The sequence below is a fragment of the Lampetra fluviatilis genome, unplaced genomic scaffold (assembly GCF_964198595.1).
Source record: "Lampetra fluviatilis unplaced genomic scaffold, kcLamFluv1.1 SCAFFOLD_645, whole genome shotgun sequence".
In the NCBI taxonomy this organism is placed as follows: Eukaryota; Metazoa; Chordata; class Hyperoartia; order Petromyzontiformes; family Petromyzontidae; genus Lampetra; species Lampetra fluviatilis.
This window is the reverse complement of record NW_027621751.1, coordinates 25,001-47,500: the sequence shown is the minus strand read 5'-3', so window position 1 is coordinate 47,500 and position 22,500 is coordinate 25,001. Positions and strand designations below refer to the sequence as shown.

At 45.2% G+C, this 22,500-nt stretch overlaps 1 protein-coding gene across 1 annotated transcript in view; it reads right to left on the bottom strand.

The window, feature by feature from the left end:
* LOC144955652 (bridge-like lipid transfer protein family member 2) overlaps nucleotides 1-22,500 on the bottom strand; it is a gene marked incomplete at its 3' end in the record, with an annotated part of 42,462 nt that overhangs the window by 11,791 nt on the left and 8,171 nt on the right. The window contains exons 5-8 of the mRNA XM_078885811.1: nucleotides 8,144-8,327; nucleotides 5,941-6,334; nucleotides 886-1,003; nucleotides 315-686 (exon numbers count right to left, since the gene is read on the bottom strand). Coding sequence (XP_078741937.1) covers nucleotides 315-686; nucleotides 886-1,003; nucleotides 5,941-6,334; nucleotides 8,144-8,327 — 1,068 coding nt within the window. The remainder of the gene's footprint in view (nucleotides 1-314; nucleotides 687-885; nucleotides 1,004-5,940; nucleotides 6,335-8,143; nucleotides 8,328-22,500) is intronic.

The following is a 22,500-nucleotide window of genomic DNA, read 5'->3' as shown; positions in this document are numbered from 1 at the left end:
ACTCGCCCACTCACTCACCCACTCACCTACCCACTCGCCCACTCACTCACCCACTCCCCTACCCACTCGCCCACTCACTCGCCCACTCACCTATCCACTCGCCCACTCACTCACCCACTCGCCCACTCACTCACCCACTCACCTACCCACTCGCCCACTCACTCGCCCACTCACTCACTCACTCACTCACCGACCCACTCACTAACCCACTCGCCCACTCACTCACTCTCTCATTCACTCACCACGCAACCACCACAACCACCACCACAACCACCACCACAACCACCACAACCACCACAACCACCACCACCCACCCTCCATGCGATTGAGAGGATCTTCTCTGGCCGTGTGGAGAAACCCAGCCGGTGGTTGTTGTTGTTGTTGTGGTTGTAGTTGTGGTGACCCGGGTGGTGGTTGCTGCTGTCGGTGGTGTTCCGCCAGCGGTTGTTGTTGTTGTTGTGTGGTTGTTGTGTCGTCCTGGCTGTAGTTGACGTAGATCATCTTGCAGCTGCACCGTGACACAATCCGCTGCAACTGCAGCGGGTCGCCACCACCGCCACCACCGCCACCACCGCCACCACCGCCACCACCGCCACCACCGCCACCACCACCGCCACCACCGCCACCACCGCCACCACCACCGCCACCACCGCCACCACCGACGGCATCTGCCGCGTGGCTACCACCTGTCGGGCACAACCAATGTCACAACGGTGGTGGTGGTGATGGTGGTGGTAGTGTTAGTTGTGGTGATAGTGGTTGTGGTGGTGGTTGTAGTGGTGATAGTGGTGGTGGTTGTAGTTGTGGTGGTTGTAGTTGTGGTGGTGGTTGTGGTTGTGGTGGTTGTTGTTGTGTTAGTGGTGGTGGTGGTGGTGGTGCTCTCACCGCTGGACACTGAGACGAGGCCACCCACCGAGTGCCCTCCCTCCATCAGCTCTGACACCGAATCGACGACGCTGCTGCTGCTGCTGCTGCTTCCTCGCTCCTCCTGGATGCTACTCACCTGCACTCACCACGCACACCGACAACACTCACCACTCACACTCACCACGCACACCGACAGCGCTCACCACTCACACTCACCACTCACACTCAACTGCACTCACCACGCACACCAACAGCGCTCACCACTCACACTCACCACTCACACTCACCACTCACACTCACCACGCACACTCACCACGCACACTCACCACTCACACTCACCACTCACACTCACCACGCACACTCACCACTCACACTCACCTGCACTCACCACGCACACCGACAACACTCACCACTCACACTCACCACTCACACTCACCACTCACACTCACCACGCACACTCACCACGCACACTCACCACGCACACCAACAACACTCACCACCACCACTCACACTCACCTGCACTCACCACGCACACCGACAGCGCTCACCACGCACACTCACCACTCACACTCACCTGCACTCACCACGCACACCGACAGCGCTCACCACTCACACTCACCACTCACACTCACCTGCACTCACCACGCACACCGACAGCGCTCACCACGCACACTCACCACTCACACTCACCTGCACTCACCACGCACACCGACAGCGCTCACCACTCACACTCACCACTCACACTCACCACTCACACTCACCACGCACACCAACAACACTCACCACCACCACTCACCACTCACACTCACCACGCACACCGACAGCGCTCACCACTCACACTCACCACGCACACTCACCTGCACTCACCACGCACACCGACAGCGCTCACCACTCACACTCACCACGCACACTCACCACGCACACTCACCACTCACACTCACCACTCACCAATACTCACCACGCACACCGACAGCGCTCACCACTCACACTCACCACTCACACTCACCTGCACTCACCACGCACACCGACAGCGCTCACCACTCACACTCACCACTCACACTCACCACTCACACTCACCACGCACACCAACAGCGCTCACCACTCACACTCACCACTCACACTCACCACGCACACTCACCACGCACACTCACCACGCACACTCACCACGCACACTCACCACGCACACTCACCATGCACACCAATCAGCGCTCACCACTCACACTCACCACTCACCACTACTCACCACTCACACTCACCACTCACACTCACCACGCACACCGACAGCGCTCACCACTCACACTCACCACGCACACTCACTCACACTCACCACTCACACTCACCACTCACACTCACCACGCACACCAACAGCGCTCACCACTCACACTCACCACTCACCACGCACACCAACAGCGCTCACCACTACTCACCACTCACACTCACACTGACCACTCACACTCACCACGCACACCAACAACACTCACCACTACTCACCACTCACACTCACCACTCACACTCACCACGCACACTCACCACTCACACTCACCACTCACACTCACCACTCACACTCACCACGCACACTCACCACTCACACTCACCACGCACACTCACCACGCACACTCACCACTCACACTCACCACGCACACTCACCACGCACACCGACAGCGCTCACCACTCACACTCACCACTCACCACTACTCACCACTCACACTCACCACTCACACTCACCACGCACACCGACAGCGCTCACCACTCACACTCACCACTCACACTCACCACTCACCAATACTCACCACGCACACCGACAGCGCTCACCACTCACACTCACCACTCACACTCACCACGCACACTCACCACGCACACTCACCACGCACACTCACCACGCACACCAACAACACTCACCACCACCACTCACCACTCACACTCACCACTCACACTCACCACGCACCAATACTCACCACGCACACCGACAGCGCTCACCACTCACACTCACCACTCACACTCACACTCACCACGCACACCAACAGCGCTCACCACTCACACTCACCACGCACACTCACCACTCACACTCACCACGCACACTCACCACGCACACTCACCACGCACACTCACCACTCACACTCACCACGCACACCGACAGCGCTCACCACTCACACTCACCACTCACACTCACCACTCACACTCACCACGCACACCAATCAGCGCTCACCACTCACACTCACCACTCACACTCACCACTCACACTCACCACTCACACTCACCACGCACACTCACCACGCACACCAACAACACTCACCACCACCACTCACCACTCACACTCACCACGCACACCGACAGCGCTCACCACTCACACTCACCACTCACACTCACCTGCACTCACCACGCACACCAACAGCGCTCACCACTCACACTCACCACTCACACTCACCACGCACACCAACAGCGCTCACCACTCACACTCACCACTCACACTCACCACGCACACTCACCACTCACACTGACCACTCACACTCACCACGCACACCAACAACACTCACCACTACTCACCACTCACACTCACACTCACCACTCACACTCACCACGCACACTCACCACTCACACTCACCACGCACACCAACAGCGCTCACCACTCACACTCACCACTCACACTCACCACGCACACCAACAGCGCTCACCACTACTCACCACTCACCAATACTACTACTCACACTCACCACTACTCACCACTCACCAATACTACTACTCACACTCACCACTCACACTCACCACGCACACTCACCACGCACACCAACAGCGCTCACCACTACTCACCACTCACACTCACACTGACCACTCACACTCACCACGCACACCAACAACACTCACCACTACTCACCACTCACACTCACACTCACCACTCACACTCACCACGCACACTCACCACTCACACTCACACTCACCACTCACACTCACCACGCACACTCACCACTCACACTCACCACTCACACTCACCACGCACACTCACCACTCACACTCACCACTCACACTCACCACTCACACTCACCACGCACACTCACCACTCACACTCACACTCACCACGCACACCGACAACACTCACACTCACCACTCACACTCACCACTCACACTCACCACGCACACTCACCACGCACACTCACCACTCACACTCACCACTCACACTCACCACGCACACTCACCACTCACACTCACCACTCGCACTCACCACTCACACTCACCACGCACACTCACCACGCACACTCACCACTCACACTCACCACTCACACTCACCACGCACACTCACCACTCACACTCACCACTCACACTCACCACGCACACTCACCACTCACACTCACCACTCACACTCACCACGCACACTCACCACTCACACTCACCACTCACACTCACCACTCACACTCACCACGCACACTCACCACTCACACTCACCACTCACACTCACCACGCACACTCACCACGCACACCAACAGCGCTCACCACTCACACTCACCACTCACACTCACCACGCACACCCACCACGCACACCAACAGCGCTCACCACTCACACTCACCACTACTCACCACTCACCTGCACTCACCACGCACACCAACAACGCTCACCACTCACACTCACCTGCACTCACCACGCACACCAACAGCGCTCACCACTCACACTCACCTGCACTCACCACGCACACCAACAGCGCTCACCACTCACACTCACCACTACTCACCACTCACCACGCACACCAATCATCGCTCACCACTCACACTCACCACTCACACTCACCACGCACACCAACAGCGCTCACCACGCACACTCACCACGCACACCAATCATCGCTCACCACCACCACTACTACTCACCACGCACACTCACCACGCACACCAATCATCGCTCACCACTCACACTCACCACTACTCACCACTCACCAATACTACTACTCACCACTCACACTCAACTGCACTCACCACGCACACCAACAACACTCACCACTCACACTCACCACGCTCACCACCACCACTCACCACTCACACTCACCACGCACACTCACCACTCACACCTCACACTCACCACGCACACCCAACACCACTCACCACTCACACTCACCACCACTACTCACCACCACTACTCACTACTCACCACTACTCACCATGCACACTCACCACCACTACTCACACTCACCACGCACACCAACAACACTCACCACCACTACTCACCACTACTCACCATGCACACTCACCACCACTACTCACACTCACCACGCACACCAACAACACTCACCACCACTACTCACACTCACACCAACAACACTCACCACCACTACTCACCATGCACACTCACCACGCACACCAACAACGCTCACCACTCACACTCACCACTACTCACCACGCACACCAACAACACTCACCACCACTACTCACCACTACTCACTACCACTACTCACCACTACTCACCATGCACACTCACCACCACTACTCACACTCACCACGCACACCAACAACACTCACCACCACTACTCACCACCACCACTCACCACGCACACCAACAACACTCACCACCACTACTCACCACCACTACTCACCACTACTCACCACTACTCACCATGCACACTCACCATGCACACTCACCACCACTACTCACCACCACTACTCACACTCACCACGCACACCAACAACACTCACCACCACTACTCACCACTACTCACCATGCACACTCACCACGCACACCAACAACACTCACCACCACTACTCACCACTACTCACCCCTCACACTCACCAGGTCAGGGTGGGGTGGGGGTCAGGGTGAGGGGGTCAGGGTGAGGGGGGTGTGGGTCAGGGTGGGGGGTCAGGGTGGGGGGTCAGGGTGGGGGGTGGGGGGTCAGGGTGGGGGTCAGGGTGGGGTGGGGGTCAGGGTGAGGGGGTCAGGGTGAGGGGGGTGTGGGTCAGGGTGGGGGGTCAGGGTGGGGGGTGGGGGGTCAGGGTGGGGTGGGGGTCAGGGTGGGGTGGGGGTCAGGGTGGGGGGGGGTCAGGGTGGAGGGGTCAGGGTTCAGGGGGTGGGGTTCAAGGGTGATGCCCTCCCACCTGCAGCCACGGCTCGCTGGGCTGGTGGGGTCCCCCCCCTCCCCCTCCCCCCCCGGCCCCGCCCCCTCCCCCCCCGGCCCCGCCCCCTCCCCCCCCGGCCCCGCCCCCTCCCCCCCCGGCCCCGCCCCCCATGGTGGCGAAGTACTGCATGGAGTCGAGGGAGCAGCGCCACGTGCTCTTGCAGAGCCCCGCCCCCCCCCACCCCACGTGGACACGCCCCCCCCGCAGCCCCCACCCCCGGCGAGGAGGAGGAGGAGGAGGAGGTGGGGGGGGTAGCCCCGCCCCCCAAGCCCCCCCCGGCCCCGCCCCCCCCGTCCTCGCTCTCCTGCAGCAGCTCGGCGTGGGAGGCGGCCACCAGCACACAGCCAGCCGTGTCGGGCCCTCGTAGCAGCACCTGGGGGGGGGGAGGGGGAGGGGGGGTGGGGGGGTGAGGGGGGGGAGGGGGAGGGGGGGGGGGGGAGTGGGTGGGGGGGGCACGGGGGGGTGGGGGGGGGGGGAGGGGGAGGGGGGGTGGGGGGGTGAGGGGGGGAGGGGGAGGGGGGGGGGGGAGTGGGGTGGGGGGGCACGGAGGGGTGGGGTGGGGAATGGGAAGGGGCACAGTGGGGAGAAGGAATGGGGAGGGGCACAGTGGGGGGGGTGGGTGAGGGCACGTGGGGGGGGGGGCAAGGGGGAGAGGGCACGGTGGGAGGGAACGTGGGGGAGGGGGGGTGGGGGGGCACGGGGGGGTGGGGGGGTGGGAATGGGGAGGGGCTCGTGGGGGAGGGGCACAGTGGGGGGGGGGAATGGGGGGAGGGGGAATGGGGAGGGGCATGGGGGGTGGGGGGGCACGGGGAAGTGTGGGGGGAGGTGGGGGGTGACGGGGGTGGGGGGGAGGGGGGGTGTGGGGGGGGCATGGGGGGGTGAAGGGGGTGGGGTGGAGGGGGTGGGGGGGAGGGGGGGTGTGGGGGGGGCACAGTGGGGGGGGGGGGGGGGGGTGGCAAGGGGGGGGGGCACGTGGAGAGGGAGAAACAGGGGGGGGGGGGGGCACAGAAAAAAGGTAAAATCAAAGATCCCCCAGGTAGCCTCTAGCAGGCTGTAGGGGCAAAGTGCTGTTAGTAGCGAGTAGCAGCACCCACACACACACACACGTACACACACACACACGTACACACACCCCACACACACACACCTACACACACACACGTACACACGCACGTACACACACCACACACACACACGTACACACACACACCACACACACACGTACACACACACCACACACACACACACCTACACACACGTACACACACCACACACACACACGTACACACACACACCACACACACACACCCCACACACACACACCTACACACACCTACACACACACACACCCCAACACCTAGACACACACACCCCACACACACACACACCCCACACACACACACACCCCACACACACACACCTACACACACACACCCCAACACCTAGACACACACACACACACCCCACACACACACATATACACACATCCCACACACACACATCCCACACACACACACCACACACACACACATCCCACACACACACACCACACACACACACACACCCCACACACACACACCACACACACACGTACACACACACACACATCCCACACACACACATCCCACACACACACACCACACACACACACATCCCACACACACACACCACACACACACACCCCACACACACACACCTACACACACACACCCCAACACCTAGACACACACACACACATATAGACATACACACACCCCACACACACACACCCCACACACACACACACCTACACACACACACATACACACACCTACACACACACCCCACACACACACATACACACACACACACCACACACATACACACACACACCCCACACACACACACACCCCACACACACACACATACACACATACACACACACACCCCACACACACACACACACCTACACACACACACACCCCAACACCTAGACACACACACACACATACACACACACACACATACACACACACACATATACACACACACACCCCACACACACACACACCTACACACACACACACCCCACACACACACCCCAACACCTAGACACACACACACACATATACACACACACACCCCACACACACACACACACACCTACACACACACACACCCCACACACACACCCCCCCCGCACCTGTGAGTTGACCAGCTGTATGAGCCAATGGCAAGGCCCCCCGCCCCCCCCCAGCCCCTCCCCCTCCCCCGGGGGGCGGGGGCTCCACTGGCCCCTCCCCCTGGTGGCTCCGCCTCCTCCGAGAAGACGACGAAGCGGTCCGTCTCCCGTAGCAACCGCTCCAGCATGGACGCCGCAGCTCCCGCTGCCATGGCAACGAGGGGGGGTGAGGGGGGAGGGGCGGGGGGTGGGGGGGGGAGGGGGGGAGGGGTGGATCGTCGTCGGTCACGGCGCGTTACTTGCACTGTACCCGCACTGTACCCGCACTGTATTGTCTACACACACTGTACCATCTACACGCACTGTACTATCTAGGCGCACTGTACAGTCTACGCGCACTGTACCGTCTACGCGCACTGTACCGTCTACACACACTGTACCGTCTACACGCACTGTACCGTCTACACGCACTGTACCGTCTACACGCACTGTACCATCTACACACACTGTACCGTCTACACACACTGTACCGTCCACACGCACTGTACCGTCTACACACACTGTACCGTCTAGGCGCACTGTACCGTCTACGCACACTGTACCGTCTACACGCACTGTACCGTCTAGGCGCACTGTACCGTCTACGCACACTGTACCGTCTACACGCACTGTACCATCTACGTGCACTGTACTGATTACGCGTACTGTATCATTACAAGCACTGTACCTCTATGGGTTTCTATGGGTCTCTGTGGGTCTCTGTGGGTGTCTGTGAGTCTCTGTGGGTCTCTGTGGGTGTCTGTGAGTCTCTGTGGGTCTCTGTGGGTGTCTGTGAGTCTCTGTGCGTCTCTGTGTGTCTCTGTGGGTCTCTATGTGTCTCTGTGGGTCTCTGTGGGTCTCTGTGGGTCTCTGTGGGTGTCTGTGGGTCTCTGTGGGTGTCTGTGAGTCTCTGTGTGTCTCTGTGGGTCTCTATGTGTCTCTGTGAGTCTCTGTGGGTCTCTATGTGTCTCTATGGGTCTCTGTGAGTCTCTATTGGTCTCTGTGAGTATGGGTCTCTGTGGGTCTCTGTGGGTCTCTGTGTGTCTCTGTGAGTCTCTATGTGTCTCTATGGGTCTCTGTGGGTCTCTATGGGTCTCTGTGAGTATGGGTCTCTGTGGGTCTCTGTGGGTGTCGTTGGGTCTCTGTGGGTCTCTGTGTGTCTCTGTGAGTCTCTATGTGTCTCTATGGGTCTCTGTGGGTCTCTATGGGTCTCTGTGAGTATGGGTCTCTGTGGGTCTCTGTGGGTGTCGTTGGGTCTCTGTGGGTCTCTGTGAGTCTCTGTGAGTCTCTGTGAGTATGGGTCTCTATGGGTCTCTGTGAGTGTGGGTCTCTGTGGATGTCTGTGGGTCTCTGTGGGTCTCTGTGAGTCTCTGTGAGTATGGGTCTCTGTGAGTATGGGTCTCTATGGGTCTCTGTGAGTATGGGTCTCTATGGGTCTCTGTGAGTATGGGTCTCTGTGGGTGTCTGTGGGTCTCTGTGGGTCTCTGTGAGTATGGGTCTCTGTGGGTCTCTATGGGTCTCTGTGAGTATGGGTCTCTGTGGGTCTCTGTGGGTGTCTGTGGGTCTCTATGGGTCTCTGTGAGTATGGGTCTCTGTGGGTCTCTGTGGGTGTCTGTGGGTCTCTGTGTGTCTCTGTGAGTATGGGTGTCTGTGGGTCTCTGTGAGTATGGGTGTCTGTGGGTCTCTGTGGGTCTCTGTGAGTATGGGTGTCTGTGGGTCTCTGTGGGTCTCTGTGAGTATGGGTGTCTGTGGGTCTCTGTGGGTCTCTGTGAGTATGGGTGTCTGTGGGTCTCTGTGGGTCTCTGTGAGTATGGGTCTCTGTGGGTCTCTGTGGGTGTCTGTGGGTCTCTGTGGGTCTCTGTGTGTCTCTGTGAGTCTCTGTGAGTATCTATGGGTCTTATGGGTCTCTATGAGTATGGTCTGTGTGTGTCTCTATGGGTCTCTATGGGTCTCATGGGTCTCTATGAGTGTGGGTGTCTGTGGGTCTCTGTGAGTCTCTGTGAGTATGGGTCTCTGTGGGTTTCTGTGAGTGTGGGTCTCTGTGGGTCTTATGGGTCTCTGTGGGTGTCTGTGGGTGTCTGTGGGTGTCTGTGGGTCTCTGTGGGTGTCTGTGTGTCTCTATGGGTCTCTGTGGGCCTCTATGAGTGTGGGTGTCTGTGGGTGTCTGTGGGTGTCTGTGGGTCTCTGTGGGTCTCTGTGTGTCTCTGTGGGTGTCTGTGGGTCTCTGTGGGTCTCTATGGGTCTCTGTGGGTCTCTGTGGGTCTCTGTGGGTGTCTGTGGGTCTCTGTGGGTCTCTGTGTGTCTCTGTGTGTCTCTATGGGTCTCTGTGGGCCTCTATGAGTGTGGGTGTCTGTGGGTCTCTGTGGGTCTCTGTGGGTGTCTGTGGGTCTCTGTGGGTCTCTGTGTGTCTCTATGGGTCTCTGTGGGCCTCTATGAGTGTGGGTGTCTGTGGGTCTCTGTGGGTGTCTGTGGGTCTCTGTGGGTCTCTGTGTGTCTCTATGGGTCTCTGTGGGCCTCTATGAGTGTGGGTGTCTGTGGGTCTCTGTGGGTCTCTGTGGGTCTCTGTGGGTCTCTGTGGGTGTCTGTGGGTCTCTGTGTGTCTCTATGGGTCTTATGGGTCTCTGTGGGTCTCTATGAGTGTGGGTGTCTGTGGGTCTCTATGAGTGTGGGTGTCTGTGGGTCTCTGTGAGTGTGGGTGTCTGTGGGTGTAACTCATCCACATGAACTCATTCATAGCATCTTCTTGGTTCTTTTGGTAAAGTCATTACGTAGAAGGGAAGTAATAAAATAATGAAAATGAAACAAAATAAAATACAATTCTCACGACGTTTCGGCCACAACGCAAGCAGCCGTCCTCAGGCGTAGAACAGGTCTGTCAGAAAGACAGCGTCTGAATGAAATTTCATTTTTCATTCAGAGTCTGAATGAAATTTCATTTTTCATTCAGACGCTGAATGAAATTTCATTTTTCATTCAGACGCTGAATGAAATTTCATTTTTCATTCAGACGCTGAATGAAATTTCATTTTTCATTCAGAGTCTGAATGAAATTTCATTTTTCATTCAGAATGAAATTTCATTTTTCATTCAGACGCTGAATGAAATTTCATTTTTCATTCAGACGCTGAATGAAATTTCATTTTTCATTCAGACGCTGAATGAAATTTCATTTTTCATTCAGACGCTGAATGAAATTTAATTTTTCATTCAGACGCTGAATGAAATTTCATTTTTCATTCAGACGCTGAATGAAATTTCATTTTTCATTCAGACGCTGAATGAAATTTCATTTTTCATTCAGACGCTGAATGAAATTAAAATTTTCATTCAGACGCTGAATGAAATTTCATTTTTCATTCAGACGCTGAATGAAATTTCATTTTTCATTCAGGCGCTGAATGAAATTTAATTTTTCATTCAGACGCTGAATGAAATTTCATTTTTCATTCAGACGCTGAATGAAATTTCATTTTTCATTCAGACGCTGAATGAAATTTCATTTTTCATTCAGACGCTGAATGAAATTTAATTTTTCATTCAGACGCTGAATGAAATTTCATTTTTCATTCAGACGCTGAATGAAATTTCATTTTTCATTCAGACGCTGAATGAAATTTAATTTTTCACTCAGACGCTGAATGAAATTTCATTTTTCACTCAGACGCTGAATGAAATTTAATTTTTCACTCAGACGCTGAATGAAATTTCATTTTTCATTCAGACGCTGAATGAAATTTCATTTTTCATTCAGACGCTGAATGAAATTTCATTTTTCATTCAGACGCTGAATGAAATTTCATTTTTCATTCAGACGCTGAATGAAATGTCATTTTTCATTCAGACGCTGAATGAAATTTCATTTTTCATTCAGACGCTGAATGAAATTTCATTTTTCATTCAGACGCTGAATGAAATTTCATTTTTCACTCAGACGCTGAATGAAATTTAATTTTTCACTCAGACGCTGAATGAAATTTCATTTTTCACTCAGACGCTGAATGAAATTTAATTTTTCACTCAGACGCTGAATGAAATTTCATTTTTCATTCAGACGCTGAATGAAATTTCATTTTTCATTCAGACGCTGAATGAAATGTCATTTTTCATTCAGACGCTGAATGAAATGTCATTTTTCATTCAGACGCTGAATGAAATTTCATTTTTCATTCGGACGCTGAATGAAATTTCATTTTTCATTCGGACGCTGAATGAAATTTCATTTTTCATTCAGACGCTGAATGAAATTTCATTTTTCATTCAGACGCTGAATGAAATTTCATTTTTCATTCAGACGCTGAATGAAATTTCATTTTTCATTCAGACGCTGAATGAAATTTCATTTTTCATTCAGACGCTGAATGAAATTTCATTTTTCATTCAGACGCTGAATGAAATTTCATTTTTCATTCAGACGCTGAATGAAATTTCATTTTTCATTCAGACGCTGAATGAAATTTCATTTTTCATTCAGACGCTAAATGAAATTTCATTTTTCATTCAGACGCTGTATGAAATTTCATTTTTCATTCAGACGCTGAATGAAATTTCATTTTTCATTCAGACGCTGAATGAAATTTCATTTTTCATTCAGACGCTGAATGAAATTTCATTTTTCATTCAGACGCTGAATGAAATTTCATTTTTCATTCAGACGCTGAATGAAATTTCATTTTTCATTCAGACGCTGAATGAAATTTCATTTTTCATTCAGACGCTGAATGAAATTTCATTTTTCATTCAGACGCTAAATGAAATTTCATTTTTCATTCAGACGCTGTATGAAATTTCATTTTTCATTCAGACGCTGAATGAAATTTCATTTTTCATTCAGACGCTGAATGAAATTTCATTTTTCATTCAGACGCTGAATGAAATTTCATTTTTCATTCAGACGCTGAATGAAATTTCATTTTTCATTCAGACGCTGAATGAAATTTCATTTTTCATTCAGACGCTGAATGAAATTTCATTTTTCATTCAGACGCTGAATGAAATTTCATTTTTCATTCAGACGCTGAATGAAATTTCATTTTTCATTCAGACGCTGAATGAAATTTCATTTTTCATTCAGACGCTAAATGAAATTTCATTTTTCATTCAGACGCTGTATGAAATTTCATTTTTCATTCAGACGCTGAATGAAATTTCATTTTTCATTCAGACGCTGAATGAAATTTCATTTTTCATTCAGACGCTGAATGAAATTTCATTTTTCATTCAGACGCTGTATGAAATTTCATTTTTCATTCAGACGCTGAATGAAATTTCATTTTTCATTCAGACGCTGAATGAAATTTCATTTTTCATTCAGACGCTGTATGAAATTTCATTTTTCATTCAGACGCTGAATGAAATTTCATTTTTCATTCAGACGCTGAATGAAATTTCATTTTTCATTCAGACGCTGTATGAAATTTCATTTTTCATTCAGACGCTGAATGAAATTTCATTTTTCATTCAGACGCTGAATGAAATTTCATTTTTCATTCAGACGCTGTATGAAATTTCATTTTTCATTCAGACGCTGAATGAAATTTCATTTTTCATTCAGACGCTGAATGAAATTTCATTTTTCATTCAGACGCTGTCTTCCCGACAGACCTGTTCTACGCCTGAGGACGGCTGCTTGCGTTGTGGCCGAAACGTCGTGAGAATTGTATGTTACAATGTTCTATTTTTATTATTTTATTTAGTTAAATTGTTATTGTTTCAAAATTTGTTTATTTAATTATTTGATGATGTTTTATTTTTATTATTTTATTATGTTTGATTTTTATTATTTTATTATGTTTTATTTGTATTATTTTATTATGTTTGATTTTTATTATTTTATTATGTTTTATTTGTATTATTTTATTATGTTTGATTTTTATTATTTTATTATGTTTGATTTTTATTATTTTATTACTTCCCTTCTATGTGATGACTTTACCGAAAGAACCAAGAAGATCATTCACAGTAACTCATTCACAGTAACTCATTCACAGTAACTCATTCATAGTAACTCATTCATAGTAACTCATTCACAGTAACTCATTCATAGTAACTCATTCACAGTAACTCATTCACAGTAACTCATCCACATTAACTCATTCACATTAACTCATTCACAGTAACTCATTCACAGTAACTCATTCACAGTAACTCATTCATAGTAACTCATTCACAGTAACTCATCCACAGTAACTCATTCATAGTAACTCATTCACAGTAACTCATTCATAGTAACTCATCCACATTAACTCATTCACATTAACTCATTCACAGTAACTCATTCACAGTAACTCATTCATAGTAACTCATTCACAGTAACTCATTCATAGTAACTCATCCACATTAACTCATTCACATTAACTCATTCACAGTAACTCATTCACAGTAACTCATTCACAGTAACTCATTCATAGTAACTCATTCATAGTAACTCATTCACAGTAACTCATTCACAGTAACTCATTCATAGTAACTCATTCACAGTAACTCATTCATAGTAACTCATCCACATTAACTCATTCACATTAACTCATTCACAGTAACTCATTCACAGTAACTCATTCACAGTAACTCATTCACAGTAACTCATTCATAGTAACTCATTCACAGTAACTCATTCATAGTAACTCATCCACATTAACTCATTCACATTAACTCATTCACAGTAACTCATTCACAGTAACTCATTCACAGTAACTCATTCACAGTAACTCATTCATAGTAACTCATTCACAGTAACTCATTCATAGTAACTCATCCACATTAACTCATTCACATTAACTCATTCACAGTAACTCATTCACAGTAACTCATTCACAGTAACTCATTCATAGTAACTCATTCACAGTAACTCATTCATAGTAACTCATTCATAGTAACTCATCCACATTAACTCATTCACATTAACTCATTCACAGTAACTCATTCACAGTAACTCATTCACAGTAACTCATTCACAGTAACTCATTCACAGTAACTCATTCATAGTAACTCATCCACATTAACTCATTCACATTAACTCATTCACAGTAACTCATTCACAGTAACTCATTCACAGTAACTCATTCACAGTAACTCATTCATAGTAACTCATTCACAGTAACTCATTCACAGTAACTCATTCATAGTAACTCATTCACAGTAACTCATCCACATTAACTCATTCACAGTAACTCATTCACAGTAACTCATTCACAGTAACTCATTCACAGTAACTCATTCACAGTAACTCATTCATAGTAACTCATTCACAGTAACTCATCCACATTAACTCATTCACAGTAACTCATTCATAGTAACTCATTCACAGTAACTCATTCACAGTAACTCATTCATAGTAACTCATTCACAGTAACTCATTCACAGTAACTCATTCACAGTAACTCATTCATAGTAACTCATTCACAGTAACTCATTCATAGTAACTCATCCACATTAACTCATTCACATTAACTCATTCACAGTAACTCATTCACAGTAACTCATTCACAGTAACTCATTCATAGTAACTCATTCACAGTAACTCATTCATAGTAACTCATCCACATTAACTCATTCACAGTAACTCATTCACAGTAACTCATTCACAGTAACTCATTCACAGTAACTCATTCATAGTAACTCATTCACAGTAACTCATTCATAGTAACTCATTCACATTAACTCATTCACAGTAACTCATTCACAGTAACTCATTCACAGTAACTCATTCACAGTAACTCATTCATAGTAACTCATTCATAGTAACTCATTCACAGTAACTCATTCATAGTAACTCATTCACAGTAACTCATCCACAGTAACTCATTCACAGGTAACTCATTCATAGTAACTCATTCATAGTAACTCATTCACAGTAACTCATTCACAGTAACTCATTCACAGTAACTCATTCATAGTAACTCATTCACAGTAACTCATTCATAGTAACTCATTCATAGTAACTCATTCATAGTAACTCATTCACAGTAACTCATCCACATTAACTCATTCACAGTAACTCATTCATAGTAACTCATTCATAGTAACTCATTCATAGTAACTCATTCATAGTAACTCATTCACAGTAACTCATCCACATTAACTCATTCATAGTAACTCATTCATAGTAACTCATTCACAGTAACTCATTCATAGTAACTCATTCATAGTAACTCATTCACAGTAACTCATCCACATTAACTCATTCATAGTAACTCATTCATAGTAACTCATTCACAGTAACTCATTCACAGTAACTCATTCACAGTAACTCATTCATAGTAACTCATTCACAGTAACTCATTCATAGTAACTCATCCACATTAACTCATTCACATTAACTCATTCACAGTAACTCATTCACAGTAACTCATTCACAGTAACTCATTCACAGTAACTCATTCACAGTAACTCATTCATAGTAACTCATTCACAGTAACTCATTCACAGTAACTCATTCACAGTAACTCATTCACAGTAACTCATTCCACATTAACTCATTCACAGTAACTCATTCACAGTAACTCATTCACAGTAACTCATTCACAGTAACTCATTCACAGTAACTCATTCATAGTAACTCATCCACATTAACTCATTCACATTAACTCATTCACAGTAACTCATTCACAGTAACTCATTCACAGTAACTCATTCACAGTAACTCATTCATAGTAACTCATTCACAGTAACTCATTCATAGTAACTCATCCACATTAACTCATTCACAGTAACTCATTCATAGTAACTCATTCATAGTAACTCATTCCACAGTAACTCATTCACATTAACTCATTCATAGTAACTCATTCACAGTAACTCATTCATAGTAACTCATCCACATTAACTCATTCACAGTAACTCATTCACAGTAACTCATTCATAGTAACTCATTCACATTAACTCATTCACAGTAACTCATTCATAGTAACTCATTCACAGTAACTCATCCACATTAACTCATTCACATTAACTCATTCACAGTAACTCATCCACATTAACTCATTCACATTAACTCATTCACATTAACTCATTCACAGTAACTCATTCACAGTAACTCATTCACATTAACTCATCCACATTAACTCATTCACAGTAACTCATTCACAGTAACTCATTCATAGTAACTCATTCACAGTAACTCATTCACATTAACTCATTCACAGTAACTCATTCACAGTAACTCATTCATAGTAACTCATTCACAGTAACTCATTCACAGTAACTCATTCACAGTAACTCATTCATAGTAACTCATTCACATTAACTCATTCACATTAACTCATTCACAGTAACTCATTCACACAGTAACTCATCCACATTAACTCATTCATAGTAACTCATTCATAGTAACTCATTCATAGTAACTCATTCACATTAACTCATTCACAGTAACTCATTCATAGTAACTCATTCACAGTAACTCATTCACAGTAACTCATCCACATTAACTCATTCACATTAACTCATTCACATTAACTCATTCACAGTAACTCATCCACATTAACTCATTCACAGTAACTCATCCACATTAACTCATTCACATTAACTCATTCACATTAACTCATTCACAGTAACTCATTCACAGTAACTCATTCACAGTAACTCATTCATAGTAACTCATTCACAGTAACTCATTCACAGTAACTCATTCACAGTAACTCATTCATAGTAACTCATTCACATTAACTCATCACATTAACTCATTCACAGTAACTCATTCATAGTAACTCATTCATAGTAACTCATTCATAGTAACTCATTCACAGTAACTCATTCATAGTAACTCATTCACAGTAACTCATTCACAGTAACTCATCCACATTAACTCATTCACATTAACTCATTCACATTAACTCATTCACATTAACTCATTCACAGTAACTCATTCACAGTAACTCATTCATAGTAACTCATTCACAGTAACTCATCCACATTAACTCATTCACAGTAACTCATTCACATTAACTCATTCACTAGTAACTCATTCACAGTAACTCATTCACAGTAACTCATTCATAGTAACTCATTCACATTAACTCATTCACAGTAACTCATTCACAGTAACTCATTCACATTAACTCATTCACATTAACTCATTCACATTAACTCATTCACAGTAACTCATTCACAGTAACTCATTCACAGTAACTCATTCACAGTAACTCATCCACATTAACTCATTCACATTAACTCATTCACATTAACTCATTCATAGTAACTCATTCATAGTAACTCATTCACAGTAACTCATTCATAGTAACTCATCACATTAACTCATTCACATTAACTCATTCACAGTAACTCATTCACAGTAACTCATCCACATTAACTCATTCACATTAACTCATTCACATTAACTCATTCACAGTAACTCATTCACATTAACTCATTCACATTAACTCATTCACAGTAACTCATTCACAGTAACTCATCCACATTAACTCATTCACAGTAACTCATTCACATTAACTCATTCACAGTAACTCATTCACAGTAACTCATCCACATTAACTCATTCACAGTAACTCATTCACAGTAACTCATTCACAGTAACTCATTCACAGTAACTCATTCACAGTAACTCATTCACAGTAACTCATTCACATTAACTCATTCACAGTAACTCATTCACAGTAACTCATTCACAGTAACTCATCCACATTAACTCATTCACAGTAACTCATCACATTAACTCATTCACAGTAACTCATTCACAGTAACTCATTCACATTAACTCATTCACATTAACTCATTCACAGTAACTCATTCACAGTAACTCATTCACATTAACTCATTCACAGTAACTCATTCACATTAACTCATTCACAGTAACTCATTCACAGTAACTCATTCACATTAACTCATTCACAGTAACTCATTCACAGTAACTCATTCACAGTAACTCATTCACAGTAACTCATTCACAGTAACTCATTCACAGTAACTCATTCACAGTAACTCATTCACAGTAACTCATTCACAGTAACTCATTCATAGTAACTCATTCACATTAACTCATTCACAGTAACTCATTCACAGTAACTCATTCACAGTAACTCATTCATAGTAACTCATTCACATTAACTCATTCACAGTAACTCATTCATAGTAACTCATTCACAGTAACTCATTCATAGTAACTCATCCACATTAACTCATTCACATTAACTCATTCACAGTAACTCATTCACAGTAACTCATTCATAGTAACTCATCCACAGTAACTCATTCATAGTAACTCATTCACATTAACTCATTCACAGTAACTCATTCACAGTAACTCATTCACATTAACTCATTCACAGTAACTCATTCATAGTAACTCATCCACATTAACTCATTCACATTAACTCATTCACATTAACTCATTCACAGTAACTCATCCACATTAACTCATTCACATTAACTCATTCACATTAACTCATTCACATTAACTCATTCACATTAACTCATTCACAGTAACTCATTCACAGTAACTCATTCATAGTAACTCATCCACATTAACTCATTCACATTAACTCATTCACAGTAACTCATTCACAGTAACTCATTCACAGTAACTCATTCACATTAACTCATTCATAGTAACTCATTCACAGTAACTCATTCATAGTAACTCATTCACAGTAACTCATTCACAGTAACTCATTCACAGTAACTCATTCATAGTAACTCATTCACAGTAACTCATTCACAGTAACTCATTCACATTAACTCATTCACATTAACTCATTCATAGTAACTCATCCACATTAACTCATTCACATTAACTCATTCACATTAACTCATTCACAGTAACTCATTCACAGTAACTCATTCACATTAACTCATTCACATTAACTCATTCATAGTAACTCATCCACATTAACTCATTCACATTAACTCATTCATAGTAACTCATTCACAGTAACTCATTCACAGTAACTCATTCACAGTAACTCATTCATAGTAACTCATTCACAGTAACTCATTCACAGTAACTCATTCACATTAACTCATTCACATTAACTCATTCATAGTAACTCATCCACAGTAACTCATTCACATTAACTCATTCACAGTAACTCATTCATAGTAACTCATTCATAGTAACTCATTCACAGTAACTCATTCACAGTAACTCATTCACAGTAACTCATTCACAGTAACTCATTCACAGTAACTCATTCACAGTAACTCATTCACAGTAACTCATTCACAGTAACTCATTCACAGTAACTCATTCATAGTAACTCATTCACAGTAACTCATTCACAGTAACTCATCCACATTAACTCATTCACAGTAACTCATTCACAGTAACTCATTCACATTAACTCATTCACATTAACTCATTCACATTAACTCATTCACATTAACTCATTCACAGTAACTCATTCACAGTAACTCATTCACATTAACTCATTCACAGTAACTCATTCACAGTAACTCATCCACATTAACTCATTCACATTAACTCATTCACAGTAACTCATTCACATTAACTCATTCACAGTAACTCATTCACATTAACTCATTCACAGTAACTCATTCACATTAACTCATTCACAGTAACTCATTCACATTAACTCATCCACATTAACTCATTCACATTAACTCATTCACAGTAACTCATTCACATTAACTCATTCACAGTAACTCATTCACATTAACTCATCCACATTAACTCATTCACATTAACTCATTCACAGTAACTCATTCACATTAACTCATTCACATTAACTCATTCACATTAACTCATTCACATTAACTCATTCACATTAACTCATTCACAGTAACTCATCCACATTAACTCATTCACATTAACTCATTCACAGTAACTCATTCACATTAACTCATTCACATTAACTCATTCACATTAACTCATTCACATTAACTCATTCACATTAACTCATTCACAGTAACTCATTCACAGTAACTCATTCACATTAACTCATTCACAGTAACTCATTCATAGTAACTCATTCACAGTAACTCATCCACATTAACTCATTCACATTAACTCATTCACATTAACTCATTCACATTAACTCATTCACATTAACTCATTCACAGTAACTCATTCACAGTAACTCATTCACAGTAACTCATTCATAGTAACTCATCCACATTAACTCATTCACATTAACTCATTCACAGTAACTCATTCACAGTAACTCATTCACAGTAACTCATTCACATTAACTCATTCATAGTAACTCATTCACAGTAACTCATTCATAGTAACTCATTCACAGTAACTCATTCACAGTAACTCATTCACAGTAACTCATTCACAGTAACTCATTCACAGTAACTCATTCACATTAACTCATTCATAGTAACTCATTCACAGTAACTCATTCATAGTAACTCATTCACAGTAACTCATTCACAGTAACTCATTCACAGTAACTCATTCATAGTAACTCATTCACAGTAACTCATTCACAGTAACTCATTCACATTAACTCATTCACATTAACTCATTCATAGTAACTCATTCACATTAACTCATTCACAGTAACTCATTCACAGTAACTCATTCATAGTAACTCATTCACAGTAACTCATTCACAGTAACTCATTCACAGTAACTCATTCACAGTAACTCATTCACAGTAACTCATTCACAGTAACTCATTCACAGTAACTCATTCACAGTAACTCATTCACAGTAACTCATTCACAGTAACTCATTCATAGTAACTCATTCACAGTAACTCATTCACAGTAACTCATCCACATTAACTCATTCACAGTAACTCATTCACAGTAACTCATTCACATTAACTCATTCACATTAACTCATTCACATTAACTCATTCACATTAAACTCATTCACAGTAACTCATTCACAGTAACTCATCCACATTAACTCATTCACAGTAACTCATTCACAGTAACTCATTCACATTAACTCATTCACAGTAACTCATTCATAGTAACTCATTCATAGTAACTCATTCACAGTAACTCATCCACATTAACTCATTCACATTAACTCATTCACATTAACTCATTCACATTAACTCATTCACAGTAACTCATTCACAGTAACTCATTCACATTAACTCATTCACAGTAACTCATTCATAGTAACTCATCCACATTAACTCATTCACATTAACTCATTCACAGTAACTCATTCACATTAACTCATTCACAGTAACTCATCCACATTAACTCATTCACATTAACTCATTCACATTAACTCATTCACATTAACTCATTCACAGTAACTCATTCACAGTAACTCATTCACAGTAACTCATTCATAGTAACTCATCCACATTAACTCATTCACATTAACTCATTCACAGTAACTCATTCACAGTAACTCATTCACAGTAACTCATTCACATTAACTCATTCATAGTAAC